Source organism: Pempheris klunzingeri, chromosome 5 (genome assembly GCF_042242105.1).
Source record: "Pempheris klunzingeri isolate RE-2024b chromosome 5, fPemKlu1.hap1, whole genome shotgun sequence".
NCBI classification, from domain to species: domain Eukaryota; kingdom Metazoa; phylum Chordata; class Actinopteri; order Acropomatiformes; family Pempheridae; genus Pempheris; species Pempheris klunzingeri.
This window is the reverse complement of record NC_092016.1, coordinates 25,208,874-25,225,479: the sequence shown is the minus strand read 5'-3', so window position 1 is coordinate 25,225,479 and position 16,606 is coordinate 25,208,874. Positions and strand designations below refer to the sequence as shown.

At 42.3% G+C, this 16,606-nt stretch overlaps 1 protein-coding gene across 1 annotated transcript; it reads left to right on the top strand.

Annotated features, from left to right (window-relative positions):
- The first annotated feature begins 13,058 nt into the window (after positions 1-13,058).
- Positions 13,059-14,467, top strand: pyurf (PIGY upstream open reading frame). Its single transcript, XM_070830786.1, has 2 exons — positions 13,059-13,287; positions 14,114-14,467. Exons 1-2 carry the CDS (start codon positions 13,100-13,102, stop codon positions 14,250-14,252), a joined length of 327 nt encoding a protein of 108 aa, XP_070686887.1. The 5' UTR covers positions 13,059-13,099; the 3' UTR covers positions 14,253-14,467.
- The last annotated feature ends 2,139 nt before the right edge of the window (positions 14,468-16,606 follow it).

Genomic DNA, 16,606 nt, shown 5'->3' with positions numbered 1-16,606 from the left:
GCAGCCCGACACCAGCCAGCTACCAGAGTACCTTTGCTGTGATGGACTAATCTAGCAAGTAAGGAGGTTCGAGCGAGGAACCGAAAAACCAAACTGACCCGAGACTGACCGTCACTGAGTTCTGGCACCGAGGAATCTGAGTCCACTTAGAAAAGGACTAACGTGCTGACCTAAGCAGCGAACTAAGTGTCCAAAAAATGAGCTTCGACACTGGACCTATTTTTAACGAGAATCTTCACAGGAAAAGATGTGCTTCAATCAGACATGGACCATCAGTAACCTAATAACCGTTTTATACCAATGACCTGGGAGAAGAGACACTCACAGATGGAGAGAGGGCTCTTAAAACTTTTCACTCTGCAATCGAAATGAGAAATATAGTCGCTTGTTCCAGGGGACAGGCTCATGAAATCATGTGAGCGCTGTGGTTATTGCAGGAGCAGGCCTGTAATGTATTTCGGGTCCCCGTCCGCAGTTTAAGATAGAGCCTGTGCTCCCTCAGTCTCATCGCACAATCACTATAACAAATTGAATGAGCATGGTTTCAATATGTTTGTGTGCGGAGGGAGAAATGGGAGGTGACTGACTGCGCTCATTCCAGAAAAACAGCAATTTTACAACGCAAACTGTCTGATTTGTTACACAAATAAAGTGGAGGAGACAGGTTTTGAGTTATTACTGTTACGCACCAGTTGAGTCAGAGTGTAGGCAGGACAAACGCTGTAGATGTCTTTCAGTATCACAAAAACAGTGGGAAGATGCAACGGAGAATAACCGCCGAGTGATTTAAACTGGCATCGTGATAGAAACTCTATCCCTCAGAAGTTTCAGAGTGTGCTTTGGAATTAATTTGATAAGAAGCGGAGTCGTCGATCAAGCTGGCAGACGCCATATTTTTGGGGGGGGGGTTCGGAGACAAAGCAGGAGAGTCGTCCAGGAAAGGAGATTTTAGAGTTCCCAGCTCCTGTAAGAGCAGCACGTAACACAAGTGTGGCTCGTGCAGCATCGCTACATCTTAGGCAGAGCTGGGAGAAAGAAGGAAAGTGATGCGAGCACATCGGTCCAGTAAAAGCAGGGGGTCAGTGGTGTGAAAGGGAAATGGAAGTGTACATGTTTTACGTTGAGATCACCAAACACTACGTATTACACATACATAGATAACAGGTATAATAAAACTGACACAAGAAGATGTCTGTATACACCCACACAGTCCTGAGAGAACATCTTATCGGGTCCAATAATTGAAAATGCCTGCGTGGGTGTAAAATGGGTATGCAGGAGCTTTAACAGAGTGAAAACTCAAGTTCATTTATTTACTGTCCTGTTTCAGTGTTCTCCTCCTTCAGAGTCCTTCAGTTCCAACACCCAAGGCTGACCCCATCCATAACCACAACCGAGAAATGCAGTGCTCTCACTGCGGGCAGCACCGATGATCCCTGATCCTGGTTAGATAATGATCACGTAACTCAATCGTGTGTACAAAGAAGTAAAGCTCTGACAAGGACATCGCAGAGTGTAGCGGTGAACAACAGGCGTGCACCAGCGCTGTCTGTCCTTGTAAACATGTTGTTCATCACTACATGCTGAATTCTCCCATCAATAGCACAAATATTTTAGAATTTCTACTTGTATGGACGTACTGACATAAACTGGCTGTTTCAAAGGATAATTCTGTTATAACTATGACATCTCTGGTCCTATTTCTTTCAGTTGTGCCCATCATTTTTATCAGGAATAGTAACATTGCACTAACTAAGTTAGCTGTTGGCAAACAATTTGAACACAGCAATAGAGAAAGGCTCTGTAAGCTGTAACTGGTCTGTGATGTGCAGGTCCAAGCATGCAAAAGCCAGAGGAAACCTCAGAAGCTGTTTCTGTGTTGGTGCCCAGTGAGCAGCCCTGAGTGAAGTGAAGCTTCTCCTCTGTCTCAGGAGTCTCAGGAGGAGGTGCAGGTTCAGAGTGCTAGACTTCAGTCCTCCGAAGGACACGTCCTCTTGGGGGGGGGGCCCTGGAATGGGACCCAGCTTGTCATTACATCCTCCACCTACACAGGTCGAGCCCCTTCTGTGTGGGCTGATTTAAAAAAAAAAGTATGCTGGGAAGTGTAGGACGTCACTGCTGAGCTGTGCGGATGTAAAATCAGACGATGAGTAACATAAACGGAGTGGAATGAACAAAACAGATGGATGTTATAACATCCATAACAGATGGATGTTATCAGACAGTCGACGAGCATCTGAGGAGTAATTTTTATTTCAAAATTCTGCTGCTGTGTCCTCGATCCAGCGGATCCCCTGCTGTGTGTGTGTGTGTGTGTGTGTGTGTGTGAATATTTTGGGTTTTGTTTTGTTTTTTTCTAAATGCTTTGTTCCCTTAAATCTCTTGCATTTCTACAAATCTCTAATCTACAGCTAACCATGGGGAGCAGGAGCACCTTCTTCTCTTCTCATTCATTTCACCCCAAGAAATCTGGCACCCAAAGACATGTAATTAGTAATAACGTGGGTCCGACTTGTGGAGTTTAATATGTGCCTCCATTCTGAGCGCACAGTGGGACAATATTAGCATGGGAAAAGATATTTTGGAGAGAAATTATTATCGTGAAAAGAGTTGCACACGGCCTGTGCGTTTGTGGCTGAGGTAGTGGAGTGTCTGATTGTATGTTTTATGTATGAGTAAATTATGCTTTTGCTGATTTGACACTTGCATATACTACTGCTAAATCATTTACTCTACATTTACAGATCTCCAAAAGTTACTCTGTCATGAAGCGTTTCATTGAATATATTAAATATAAATATGCTTTGCAATCAATCTCCCAATTACTCAAAGCCCCAGCCTTCAACAATCCTTATCAAAAATTTATCACAAAAACAGGATGAACCTATTTATTATTAATCTGGCTATTATGTATTCAAAAGTTTTGTTTTTCAATCCTAGCTAGTACCCACTGAGGTACCGACAACACAGTAATAAAGCAGTAGTAACTCGTGGAGGACTGGAACTGTGTGTGTGCTATCGGCTACTGTGTAGCATCTGTTACCAAACCTTCTGTTGATCTTCTCTTCTTTTTGTGGCTCAGGTTTGTAGATCCTGAAATCTTAAAAGTATCTCAATTTTTCGGGAGCTGTTAATATATCAAGTCATGAAAATGTCCAAGCTATTTTACTAGTGTATTTAAACTGGATATTTATAAGTACCAACAGTAAAAAAAAATAAAAATAAATGATGATGGCAAAACATCCTGTGTGACTGTCTCTTTTCACCTCTGCTAACTATCAGTGTTCAACACCTTTGGCTCTGTGAGTGTTGACGAATGATCGAGTATCTAGTTTGTCCTCACGTAGTGGATCAGCGCCTGGCATACAGACATGTGCTGGTGCATATTAAAGGCCAGTGATAATCACATTCTCTACTTAAGTACCAGTTGTCTAATTACACATCCAGCAGACGTTTGTTTGGCAGATGTTTGTCTTTCTTCACCAGCTAGTCACTAGTAGCACCCAACAGGTAGTGTACAGGGGGTTAATCAGAGCATTTTGGCAGAAAACAGGTGCCTTCTGGGGCTGGAAATAAGGTCGATGAGAGTGGTGAGACTGAAGCAGCGGTTTCACTCTGTAAAAAGGCACGAAAGCGCTCCACAGAGCTGCCTGTTGTTCCGACAGGCCCATTATTTTTCCCAAACTTTTTCAAACAATAGTTTGAAAAATGTACATTATTCCAAAAACAAACTCCCATTGCTCCAACCCCCACCTCCCCACCACCCTCCCTCTCCCTGCAGTTGGATTGGCGGGGTTTCACACTTCATAAAAAGGTGGCGTGCAGCCTCGTTGTCCAACTCATTAAATTAAAAGGCCGTCGGCCGTCAACAGTGCCGTGGCACTGATTATTCACACGTCACACGTGGTTTAATCTGTTCAGGAAAAAAATCTTAATGAGCTCGGAGTTATTACCATGCAGAAAAGTAATAGATAGATAATAACGGGGAATAGATAAATAGTTTATACGCTGATCATTTGCTTTTATGTTACATCTTAATCCTTAATCCATTTAAAAGAAATGTAACAAACGTCCCTCTGAAAAGTGGAGAAGAAGAAACGAGTGTACAGAACTTGAGTAAATGTAGTTCACTTCCCCACCACTATATCCAAGTACACAATATACTGACTGATTATGTATTTATCAGGTGATCATCATTTGATATTAGACAATTCATAAGTGCAAATTAAAATCACAGTATACAAAAATCTTTGATCAAGTGTAAATCCCCGACACTCATCGTCATCCCCTCGTTTGTTCTCTACCATCTTTACAAAATGTACTTATTTATTAATTACTAATTAAGATTAATAAATCAAGCTGGTCAGAAGAAATAATTGAAATATGGACCCAAACTCTCTGAGGATGTAACTCGTCTACAGTGATTGAAGTCTACATCAGCCTGTGTCCTTACAGAGTTGTTTGCCTGCATCTACTAAATTTTATATCAGTCTCAAAGATGCAGGTCACTAAACAGGAGCACAGACATTTTCCTGAGTGTCTGCAGAGACGCCTCTGCTGAACTTGGAGTTTGGCATCATGAAACATGTATGAGATGGCGCACTCTGAGCACCGCTAACATCAATCCCAGTAATGCTGCTGTTTACTCTCCCACTGTCTCATAAAAGACGTCATTTGCATGCACACACACACACACACACACACACACACACACACATTTCACAATTTATGTCACCATTTTACAAAAAGGAAATTAAACAGAACTGGATGCTAAGTATGATTTATGATTTCTGAGGCGCTAACGGTGTCGGGGGTTAAGCATTCTATGTAATGGATTTGCGGTAATCTCATTATAAAAAGGTGGATGTATTCCACAATGTTACAGATTAGAATGCACATATTCAGATAGATTTTAATAACTACGGCATTCTTAGTTCAACACTTTTTTCATATACACACTGTTGCCCGTAAAGTTGGAATCAAATGTTTTTCAACTCTTCTCATGAAATGATTGTGACAATGTGATTTATTCTTGATAAATAAAGTTAATATCTTCTCAACTTTATTGATCAAACTCTTCCAAACATATCACAGTGAAACTTAAACCACAATGAACCTTTGCAAACTGTATATTCAGGCTTTAACTAAATTGGGGGTATTGAACAATATTCCAACTTTATGGGCAACAGTGTATATATGGGCAACAAAAAAAACAAACAGTGCTCATTCATTAGATGTCAAATGTATTCATACGGTAGATTTAGAAACTCATCTATGAGATATATCAGACAGGATATAGTCACAGATGTTCAACTGCTGAGATTCCTACACAAACCTGCAGAAAAGTCTGTAAAGCTTCTAATGTGCACATTTAAAATTTTAGAGGTACTTTAGTTATTACTTTAAAGGCACAGTTGTTGACTCACCAGGACCTGACTCACTAAAGACAAACTTGAAAGCCACGGCAGTCAAGTGTGGAGTTCTAAAACCGGGAAAATCCCAGAACAATAAAACAGGACTGAGACAGAGACGGGCAGGTCGCACCTCGCCAAAAACTCTGAATATTTAATTATCAAAAGGATTCAAATGATCTGGTCTCAGCTATTTAAAATACAGTGTTGAGGGGAAAATGTCATGTTATTGTGATGCTCAGCATTCAGACACCTGATATCATCATCAAGGACTCGAAACTTGGCTCAAGACTTTATTAGACAAAAGTTGAGAATATTCAGGGACCGGCCCAAATCAATTTGAGATGTGGCTCAAGATGTGTTTTAACGAGACTTGAGAATTAGATTTCTCAAGTGTTGTCAGAACAAAAGATCTTAATCTGAGACTTGACTTGTGGCTTAACTTGGATTTGTTTCCTTTGACAAAAGTGTTGCTTTGACAAGACTTGGGACTTGACTAAGACTTGTCTCAAACAACTTGGGACTTGACTGGACTAACGCTTTGTTTAAGGGTCTCTTTTACCAGAAAGTCACTTTGCATTAAAGAGGTGCTAAAGCTTTGATGAGACCAGATTTGGTATGGTCTTGTGTCAGTGGACTTGAAATTTGACTTGATGTTTGGTTTGACAAGACTTAAGACGTGACATGGACTTGCTGTCGTGGAATTACGGGTAGTCCATTGAGACCTCCTTATAGAAGGCTTGTTGCTTAACTTGGCCTTAACACAAGTGACAGATCTGAGCCATGGCTTGGGCTTCATGCCTCAGCTGGACTTGAAACAAATATTTGACTCATATTTGTTTTAGTCCCCTTGAGACTTGACCTGGTTTTGCTCCAAAAGAGATAAAACAGCTCCGTTTTACCGTCTTCCTTCTCTAACCCTAAAAACGTCACCTGTCTGGGTTTCAGTGGAGGATCTTTGCTTCTCGTGACGGCCTGAATGCTCCGAAGATTTTCCGCTCTGACAAGTATGAAACAGACCAAAGAAGAAAATAACAAACGCTTCCTGGTGCAGTGTGTCCTCGCAGCTAAACTGGGGGCAGATGTGTGGGCCTCTGCAGCCCCCCAGCCTCTGAGGATACACTAATTATCACCTCCAGGCTTCATCCTACTCTCTCGTTAGCCCACTGAAGAGCTGGATGGACTCTCGCCTTCTCTCGGTCCCTCTCCTTCACTCTGTCATTATCCTCTCTGCCGTCCCTCCCTCTTCCTCTCACTCCTCCTTGCTCAGACCTCTTGCTTCCGTCTCTTTAATTCACTTTTCCCCTGCTGCCATCGCATCTTTTAATAGATACCATTATGGAGAGGATGTGTCTTCACTAAAGAGGAACACAGTGCCTTCTTAAAGGATTACAGTGATGCATGAGTATGCCCAGGCATCAAAACAGCTCTACACTTCATCTATAAGCGATAAAGCATTTCCGTGGACGACTTGCCATAAAAGCACCTATATTGTTTGGAGGAGTTGCCATGAACACCTCATAAACAAGTCTCAGAACCTCTCATAACATCAAGTGTGTTGTAAACCTCGCACATCCAATGAACCGCGAGCTTGCACAATAATAAACACGCACATCCATGCAGCAACGTAGCACTAAACGGCGGCTGAGTGATTAAAGCCAGCGAGGCACTCTGGGTCCTCAAAGGGAGCGGTAATGATGCGGCGTCAACCTTTGCTCACGCCTCATTGGCTCACACTTCTGCTGAGCAACTGCTGGGACTTAATTGAAGGGTGCACTTGGTGAGCACTGTTGCCAGGTGACCACGGAGGCCAAATTGAAGGGCAGCGCTTCATTGGATCTGTGCCTGTCTATCAATCAGGTGCATTAGCAAGAGCTTAGGTTTTTATCTTCGCTGGCTGTGGAACATGTTGACTGGGAGAGGGGAGAAGTGTGGGAGGAAATGGGACAAAAAAAAAAAAAGCAGAGAGGGACGGGTGGTGGGGGGGGAGAAAAGTAGAAACGGGGAGAAGATAAGGGGTGCAGAAAGAGGAGGGAAGGGCATGAGAGAGGAGGATTAAGGGTCCATGGGAGACGTGAAAGGCGGGGGAGAAGGAAGTCCTTGGGGATCTGATTATCAGATTAAGCGGCAAATGCTACATCAGCAATATTTCAGCATGGAAATGAAAGCTCTCCTGGCAGGAAAAATGCCTAATCTCCTGTTTCTAATTGGATAAAACCTACGCTCAGCGAGGAACCCATCAGAACTCAAACTCAGAATGGAATGACATTGAATTCTCATACGCCATTCAATTTCGCAAAAAGATTCTCATTTTGTGGAATAAGTTCCTGCGGGCCACATATGGGGAACTCAAGAATGCATTATATTAACATTTTTTATTCCAATTCTGTGTGTAGAGCAGAGATAACATTTTAAGTATTAGTTATCTTTGCAGTTAGGCAAACATAACTTCGGCTCGGTGAGTCCTGAGGCAGCTACGAAATGGACTTGTAAGTGGATTCCTACAAATAGGATGCGATAATAAAATGTGGAAATGAAGGCTTTTACTTTGTTAATATAGTGGAAACTGGGGAGGGATCATTTGGCATTACCATTCACTCCGTATGTGGGTCAGCGGTAATTAGACTAATGAGTGAAAATATTCTATTATGTGGTGACAGCCTGTTTAAAGGTGTCGTCATTAAAAAAAAAAAAGCATGCAGAATCCAGTCCGTTCGCCATGACAGCTGCCTGGAGGAAAAATAGGACAAATAATAAAACAAGCATCAGATTTCACCATCAGACTGTGAAAGCTCTGTCAAGTGTGTCGCTGCATTAGACGCTTGAAGACGTCTCCTCAATAGAAGCCAAGACGGCAAACCTGAAAACAGAATCTGAAGCAGTCTAAGAAGTCGTTACCAAGAACCCTCGTGTCTGAGTGGCACGGATAAGGTCAGCGAAGGTGTGGGATTGATGAAAGTCCTGTCAGATATCCCTGGGAGGAGTGGGCTTGATGAAGAGTCTGTCAGAAGGCACCGTGCGGGCTATGAAAAGCCCCTCACTCTGCTTCTGAGCGCGCAACGCCCGCGCTGCCGCCTTCCAAGCACGGCTCTTTCTCCCACTTGTAGGGGAAATACAGAGAGGCATGAAAAGAAGCTGCTGTGAATTGTGCATCGCTCGGCTGTCTCTGAGGATCTCCTGCACGCAGAAAAAACTCACCATGGGTGGAAAATCTAACACATAAACAATCTCCCAAACTGGGACACGGGGCCCTGTGCACACATCCATGAAGGTCTGATGCAGCGAGCCGATTTAAGGCAACATCGCTGATGATGCGCAGAGTAGCATTCCTGTTGATGGCAGAGAGATTATGAGAGCTCCTTTTCCCTGCCCAGAAAGCTTAGGAGTTATTAGTGTTGTAACAACTCTGGCAGGGACCCTCTAACTTCCCTGCCAAGTCCGAGCCGCCTGTTGGTGAGGAGGCTGTCACTGGGGAGCCATGAAGCCTTTTTGGATCGAACTCCCAGTCAAGCTTTTTCTTACATGTCTGAGATATCGGTCAGAACACTGCGACCAATGGCTTGAAACCATCACTGACCTCGGCTGCTATTGTCAGGTATGGTTCACTGACGTCGTCGCATAACACCAAAGTAGTGATTCATACATTCATCCTTGAAGTCAGCACCCCACCCAACATGTGCAGCAACATGATTCTGGCAAACGTAGCATCACGCTGTGTGTAACATAGCCCCTGTTTCCATTTCGGTTATTGGCCTGACACAGAAGCCCTGGAGGTTATCACACACCGAGTGTATAGATGAAAGGTGCAAGCTGCAGTGGAATAAAGACCTGAAGGCCTGACATTACCTCCAGGCAGCTATATTTCAAGATAAGTGAGGCTCAATTACAGCAGCGGGTCTGGGGTTTTTTTCAGCTAAGGAACCCTTACAAGATAGAGAGAATACCTGAGACCCCCCATGTCCCCCCCATGTCCCTTGGAATAGCGTGCCATTGCCTTTTTTGGCACTTCTAGTCCTAAGGCCTTTACACACTAAACGTGATTTATTGACCCTTTATCAGGCAAGGGATCATATTTGGTAACGTAAGTGGGAGTTCAAAATGCCCCCCCCCCCTTGCCTCACCATGAGGCAGTAGAACTATGAGATTTCTCCAAGCCAATCAGCAACAATCAGGCTACATGACAGACCGGCAAGAAACCATATATGGTGACTTCACTGACCTTGAATTTCACCATAAAATTGACTTTTTTTTTTGAAAAACTCACAAAAGTAAAAAAGTCTTGTAATGACCACCAGTAATGGTGTAGGGTCTTTCAATGAGTGCCCTATAAAGGGTTAAAACTATTTTCTCATTTTATTTATTCATATTTTTAATATTCGCACAATGCATGCTATTGTCATATTCAAAACATCTACCATAGTGGATCATGTGATCTTTGCAGAACTCCCTTTTGTGTGATCAAAGGGAAAAGTACTACAAAAACTTCGCTTCCTCCGTTGTTGGAATGTTACGTTGCAGTAGTTAGCACAAAGCTATCGAGCTTTCTTTTTTTGATTAAAGTGCGGAAATAAAGAACGTTATACTACTACTTCTGAGTCTCTGGCTGCAACACCTTCATGGATCGAATTTCTGTGTTACTTTACAGCTTTAGTAAGTTAGTGCTTCCCTCTAATAGCTTTGCTGTTTTTAGGCCGTGGGCAGATGATTTACTGAATGATTTAGAGATTTGTAGTGAGTGAGTTAAAAAGCCTGATCTTTGTCTCTCTCTTTTATGCATTTTTTTTTTTTTAGAACCGTGATAGTTTAACTTAGAACCTATTCACACTTGATGTGAATAGTCAGGTGCATCAAAATCCGCACAGCTGTTGGTGTGTAAAGGCCTTCAGTTATGTGAAAACACGAGAGAGATGTTTTAGAAAGATGTTAGACATGTGCACCACCACAACACAGAGCACCCATAAAACAATGTAACAGACATCAATTCAATAAGTTGCCAGTAAGACTGTATCTGTGCAACAATCAAAGGCAAATCAAAAGGAACAAGCTAATCTGAAGTGTTTTCGGGACATATACAGACACACAGAGTGTATACTTGAAATAAAAAAAGCTAAATGAAACACATTTGTCAGGTTTTATTGCCTAAAGACATTTCAGCCTCCCGTACAATAAAAAAGCCATACTGGAGATAGACGTCATTGTATTTACTTTTTTTTGGCTCTTCGTTTTTCATTTACTTTATGTGTTGCCATAACCAGTCATTTGAAAACTCCACCCGTCTTCATGACTGCCAATTGTTGTTTCCATGGTAACAGGAGACGCATGCTTGAGTAGCGTGAGCGAGTTATAGATTTGTTAGATTAGAACACAATCAGTGTATTTTAGATTTAAAGATTCAGATATTAATTGCTACACTACAAAGCCTTTAGTACAAAAAAATAAAATAAAAAGTCAAAATATCTATTTTTTTTATATCTTGACAGTTTAATGAATGAATCTGAAAACTTTTGACAAATCCCCTGGCAGACTGCCACAGACCCCCCGGTGAGAATCAATGAACTACAGCTGCTTTTAGTATCCTTTGTGATTTTCAATCTGCATGAACTGATTTTTTGACCAAACGGGACCAAAAGACAACACTAGCACAGTTACCTTTTGGTTAGGCATCCAGCAGATAGGCAGTGTCATTAGTCGCTCTCCTTTTGGCTCTGTTTTGGTCTCCACCACCTCCTGAGAAAAATCTCTGGCCCTTTAGCAGATAAATGCTCCACAGTGTTCATGAGCTAGTTGCTAATTCTGTGTGCTGTTCAGTGCTGGGCGGGCATCACACGTTCACCCAGGCATTTGATCCATTGTTAATAGAAAGACCTTGATGATAGCAGCTTGAACAAAGTTACACAACAATTTATTTTTTAGCACACAACAAAATTACAACTCCCAGGAAGTTTTGTAAGCGTAACAGTGTGCAAAATACATCATCGCTACTGTTGGTTTCTCCTTTGGGCAGCATTCTCATCTTGAAACTTTTTAGCTGTAATCTCCGCTGTATGGAAACATAGAAGCTGTTCTGCTCGTTCTGTTTCTGTTTTCTTGCTGGGATTAGCCGTGGCCCCTCACTTTGTGTTTTCTGACGACCTGGTGAAACCACAAAGGCCACGGGCTTTAAACATATGAAATGAGCAAAGATAGCTGAGAGTTATCCAGCTTTTTGACATAGATAATGTTCCCTCCAAAATATCTCTCTGATCATCTGTGTGAAACTTCATCAGCACTTGTTCTGTACACGTGGCATCTATTGCGTGTCTGTCCTCGGAGAGGGATCCCTCCTCTGTTGCTCTTCCTGAGGATTCTTCCATTTTTTCTCCCTGTTTGGGGAGCTTCTTCTTATCTGAATCGAGGGTGCGAGAACAGAGGGAGTCGTGTGCTATACAGATTGTAAAGCTCCGTGAGGCAAATTCTGATCTGTGATTTTGGCGCGTATAGATAAAATTTGACTTGACTAGACTAGACACTTCAAGAGCAATGTTGTGTTAAATTAGATCAGAGCATGGGGACTTTCATTGGCTGGCTGGTCATCTGCAGATGTTCTGTGGAATACATTTTTTACATGTAATTAGTCTGATCTAACTTTAACTAACCTGTCAAACACATCTTGTATGCAACTGTGTTTAATTTTGTTTCTGTGTTTTTATTTCAAAGGTGACTAGTTCAGTTTCCACAATGAGCATCAGCCACATGTCACCCTCCTGCAGTATTATTTCAGCCCTAGTGCTCGGTGGAATATGTCAGAGATGATGGATACCTCTCATGAGTAAACAGACCAACGAAAAAGAGGTACACAGCTACAGCACTACACTCGTGTATTCAAGGCCTGTCAGCAAGGAAAAAAAGAAAAAAACTGTATTAGCAGGTCTGTCATGTACCGAGCAGTGGGATATATTACAGCTAGAAGCAGTTTTAAAACAAGTTGGGGCCCTGCCAAGAAAGTCTCAGAGCAATATCTTCAGCCATATGGATGGGGGAATGCATTCTGCACTGGCTGGCACAGGCCTCTCTGACAATATTTAATATTGTATAGATACAACCTGCTGGGAAATCAACTTCAGGATGTCCATGGGGCTTCAGTGAAACTACAGTTCAATCAGTCACTCATGTGGAATCCACAAAATGTGTACTTCCATTAGCGTCTTCCACGTAACACAGCTGATGTGGTATCTGTGCTTTTATCATTCACTAAGGTGTAATTTAATGATGAACGCAACTGACAGACACAGTGTAGTGTCCATTATAGTTATAGTGCAATTCATATAGTTTTAATGTTTGTTTGTTTTTTCATATTCTGATCAAATCACACACGTTGTCTTTATTGCCCAACAATACAACACTGCCACCATGCGGACAAATGTGGAAACAGTACACACAATCATTCTCTAGTATTAGAGTAATAATTATATGTAATACCATACATGTGACATCTTAAATAGTTATTAGATAAACAGTTAAAGCGGTCTCGTATATCTCTTATGAGGTCGCTGCTAAAGAAGCATACAGTCTATGTACAGCATTAAACGAGCGGAACTGATTGCAGGCGTTTTTCAGTTCACAGGAAGAGGACTCATATTCCGGTGACACCGTTTCTGTCCAGCTGCTTCCTGTCGGGAGTGTCCGCTAGCTGCCGGTCAGATACGGTCATGTTCAGGAATGTTTTCGGTAGGTTTGTGACAGAGACGGTTCGCGCTGACCGCTCTTTAGCCTGGAGGGTGGCAGCCGCCCCGCTGTCGGTCAGGAGCTTCTCCGGCGTCAAGGACGAAGAGCCGCGGCCTTTCGACGCCTCCCTGCTCGACTTCCTGGTGTGTCCGCTGTCCAAGAAGCCGCTGAGGTGAGGCAGACACTGGTGGTGCTTCTAAACTGTCAGCACCTCACTGTTACTGTTAATGATCCTACTGCTGTCCCACAGCGCTGCTTTCCATCTAGAAGTCAGTGTTACAGTCAGTGTCACTGAACTAGTGACTAAAGGCAAGCTGCTCCACAGCTCACAGACTGGACTGAAACTAAGTGTTTCTCCTCAAGATCCTCACCGAAGTAGGATTTTGAGGAACCTTCGTTTTTACTGCGCACTTCAGTTTAACTAATGGTTACTTTTTAAAATGGAGATCTTCGGTCTCATTTTAGTAAATGTTGAAGTGACCAGTATTTAACTTGAACTTTCTACATTTTATAGAAGCATTAAAGTAAATATAATAAAACGTATTAGAGTAGAATTATTCATGCACTTGTAATGGAGTAGTTCCAGATTATTGTATTAACACTGTTACTGAAGTAAAGGGTCTGATCACAAAACTCTTATCTTGATGTATGCTAATAATCATTTATTTGTTGAATATATTTTGTTATATTCAAAGTAACTAGAAACTAATTAGTCAGTTAAAGATGAGCTGCAGTGCCCTCAAAATTGGACTAATGTACTTCTGTACTTTAGCACTGTGAATCAGTGAATGTACCCCGTAACTCAACTGATGTTACATTCAATTTGTTACCTGATTCTGTGACATAAGTTAAAATAAATTAAAAAAATCCAGGTGTTGTGGGAAACATGATGACTTCAGCTCTGAGTCACTGTACAATGAAATACCTTCCCGCTCAGCTTCTATGTCTAAATGTTACAAACTGCGGTAAAAGGTGCTGCTGCTCTTGTTCCTGCACAGGTACGAGGCTAAGACCAATGAGCTGATCAACGAGGAGCTCGGCATCGCCTATCCCATCATTGACGGCATCCCCAACATGATCCCTCAGGAGGCCAGACTCCTCCAGAAAGACACCTCAAGCACACCAACACAGGACTAGAAACTCCAGCGCTACACCCTCAGCAGACCCAAGCAAGCCGACTGCACGTTGACGAGTTAAAGGCTGGAGAGAACGTCTGTTACTCTGTAACTGGATCCTGCTCATCTCAGATACCAAACTGTGCTGCACTCTAGCCACCTCGCTACAAGTCATTCATCACCTCAGATATTCTTTCACTCCAGTAGTAGCCGGCATCAGAACACATCTGCCAGCATGTTCTCTCTGTCCATGATGGTGGGGCTGGTCCCCATAGTGTCCCTCTTTGGTTTGTTCTATTCTGCTGCAGTGGACGAGAACTTCCCTCAAGGCTGCACCAGCAGCAGCAGTCTGTGTTTCTACAGCCTGCTGCTGCCCGTCACCATCCCCGTCTACGTCTTCTTCCACCTCTGGAGCTGGATGGGGATCAAGCTCTTTAGACACAACTAGGCTGTTCTGACTCGGTTCTGCTAGAGGAGAAATGCACCTGAAACCTCTTCGGTACTATTAAATCACCTGTTAGTGATGTACTTTTGCACTTCTTGAGCCGTTTTGTTTTGTGGTTGATAAAAGATAAAACTAGATGGTTTAACATATCAGTGCAGCACAGGCACAGCTCCACTGGAGGAGAGGAAAAGCAGCAACACATATATTACAATGCTTTCTGTTAAAATAGGTCAGGTTTGGGATGAGCCATGGGCAGGTCTTTCCTTTAATGCTGTCCTTTAAGTTTTTTTTAAAATGGAGAGCTGTTGTTTGTAGCAACTGGCAAAAATATTAATAAATTAAATAATAGATTATTTTCTTTTGATTACTGGTAATCAGTTTGTTTAAAAGACAGAATGATGATATGTTACAGCCGCAAAAGCTGTAAAAAGCAGCCCCTGTTGACCTTTGTCAGAGTAGGACATTAATCCTAAACATCTCGTGCTGGTTTTGAACCTTGACCTAGTTCACATTGTTTGAGCAGAAATGAATGAAGGTAATAGGACATAGCTTAGTACTGAAACTTCACTGGGTAGTTTGGAGAAACGCTGTTAAAACTCCGACAGAATATCGTACAGATTGTACAGCATGTAAACCACTGTCTCTTCTCATTAAATAAACTTTAATTGATGAAAGACCGCTCACTTTCATACAGAACAGACAAACACTGAAGCTGTGAACTGCAATTTGACATAGTTTCAAAAAGCCTAAAGTCCTATTCAAAGAAGCAACACGCACAACCTGTGCTCTTAGAACCCTACCAACAACACTGGAGGGAAATAAAACTTGAAAGTCCAAACAACTGACAGTTGCTTAACGTCACCACTAACACATACTAATAATGAGTTCATTTTGGGACTGAAATTCCTCTGTTGTCATTGTTCAAGATGACACCTAGTAACACCTGCCATGACTATAAGAATTTCTACTCTTTACTGCCTTCACAGTGTTTACATCACAGCTCTCTGCTCAGAGATCCTTCTCTCAAGGACGAGGGTCAGGTTGAGTTTTGATCAGGAGTCAAATTCTAATTGGCGTGTTAATCTGATACCTGGCTGCTCTCCATGAAATAAAGGGCGTTCAGCAGAAAAAGGAAGAAAGAGGCAGCCGGCCGCTGACTGAAGGTTAGTGCCCAGAAGCCTCAGTGGCCTTTCCTGCTTTTCACCTCCCTGCCCTGAGCGAGTTTCATCAGAGGAGACGCCGACCTGGGTGACTGCCCCTCTCCTTTTGTCTTGAAAAAGAAGGACTCGTTGAGTCTCATCTGCACTGCTCTGACCTAAAGTCAAACAGAAAGGACACAGTCATTGTTTATTTTGGTCTTTTCATGGGAATTAAGGAAAAAACAGAATGTCACCAGCCTCATCCTTTGAGTGTAGTGATGTAATGGTTAGATTTCTGCATCATCTCACATTATTTCACATGGATTCAAAGTCCGATATTTTTTTGTACAGCAGCAGTTTACAAAAACAAATAGTTTGACTTTTTTGTCAATATTTTTCACTCTCCACCTAAAACAGGTAACTCATGTACCAACCCCCTGAAGTAATTTAAAATACGAGGACATTTCCTGCTTTACGCTTAAGCAGCAGTTCTAAAGCTCACCTTTAAAAACACGACCACACACACTTCTCTACATTCAGCACAAAGTTCATGGATAAAATCTGGGCATACACATGTTGCACAGGTGAGCTCTTCTGTTTTGGGGCGATGGAAGAGAGAGGAAGAGCAAGAAGAGGGGAACGGGAGAAGGAAGTAGAAGTCTGGTTCTTAGTAATGTCTGTTCAAATCACAGTGTGTCTGTGTGTTATTTGATCATAAAATGTCATTTAGAACATTGTTTTGAATGCAGAGTTTTGTTTTGCAGGAGACTTTTGCCTTTTGTGTGTGTGTGT

Excerpts from the sequence above, each read along its gene's own strand:
- pyurf (XM_070830786.1), top strand. The coding sequence starts at position 13,100 with ATGTTCAGGAATGTTTTCGGTAGGTTTGTGACAGAGACGGTTCGCGCT. Across the intron at positions 13,288-14,113 it reads CTGTCCAAGAAGCCGCTGAG|GTACGAGGCTAAGACCAATG; the intron begins GTGAGGCAGACA and ends GTTCCTGCACAG.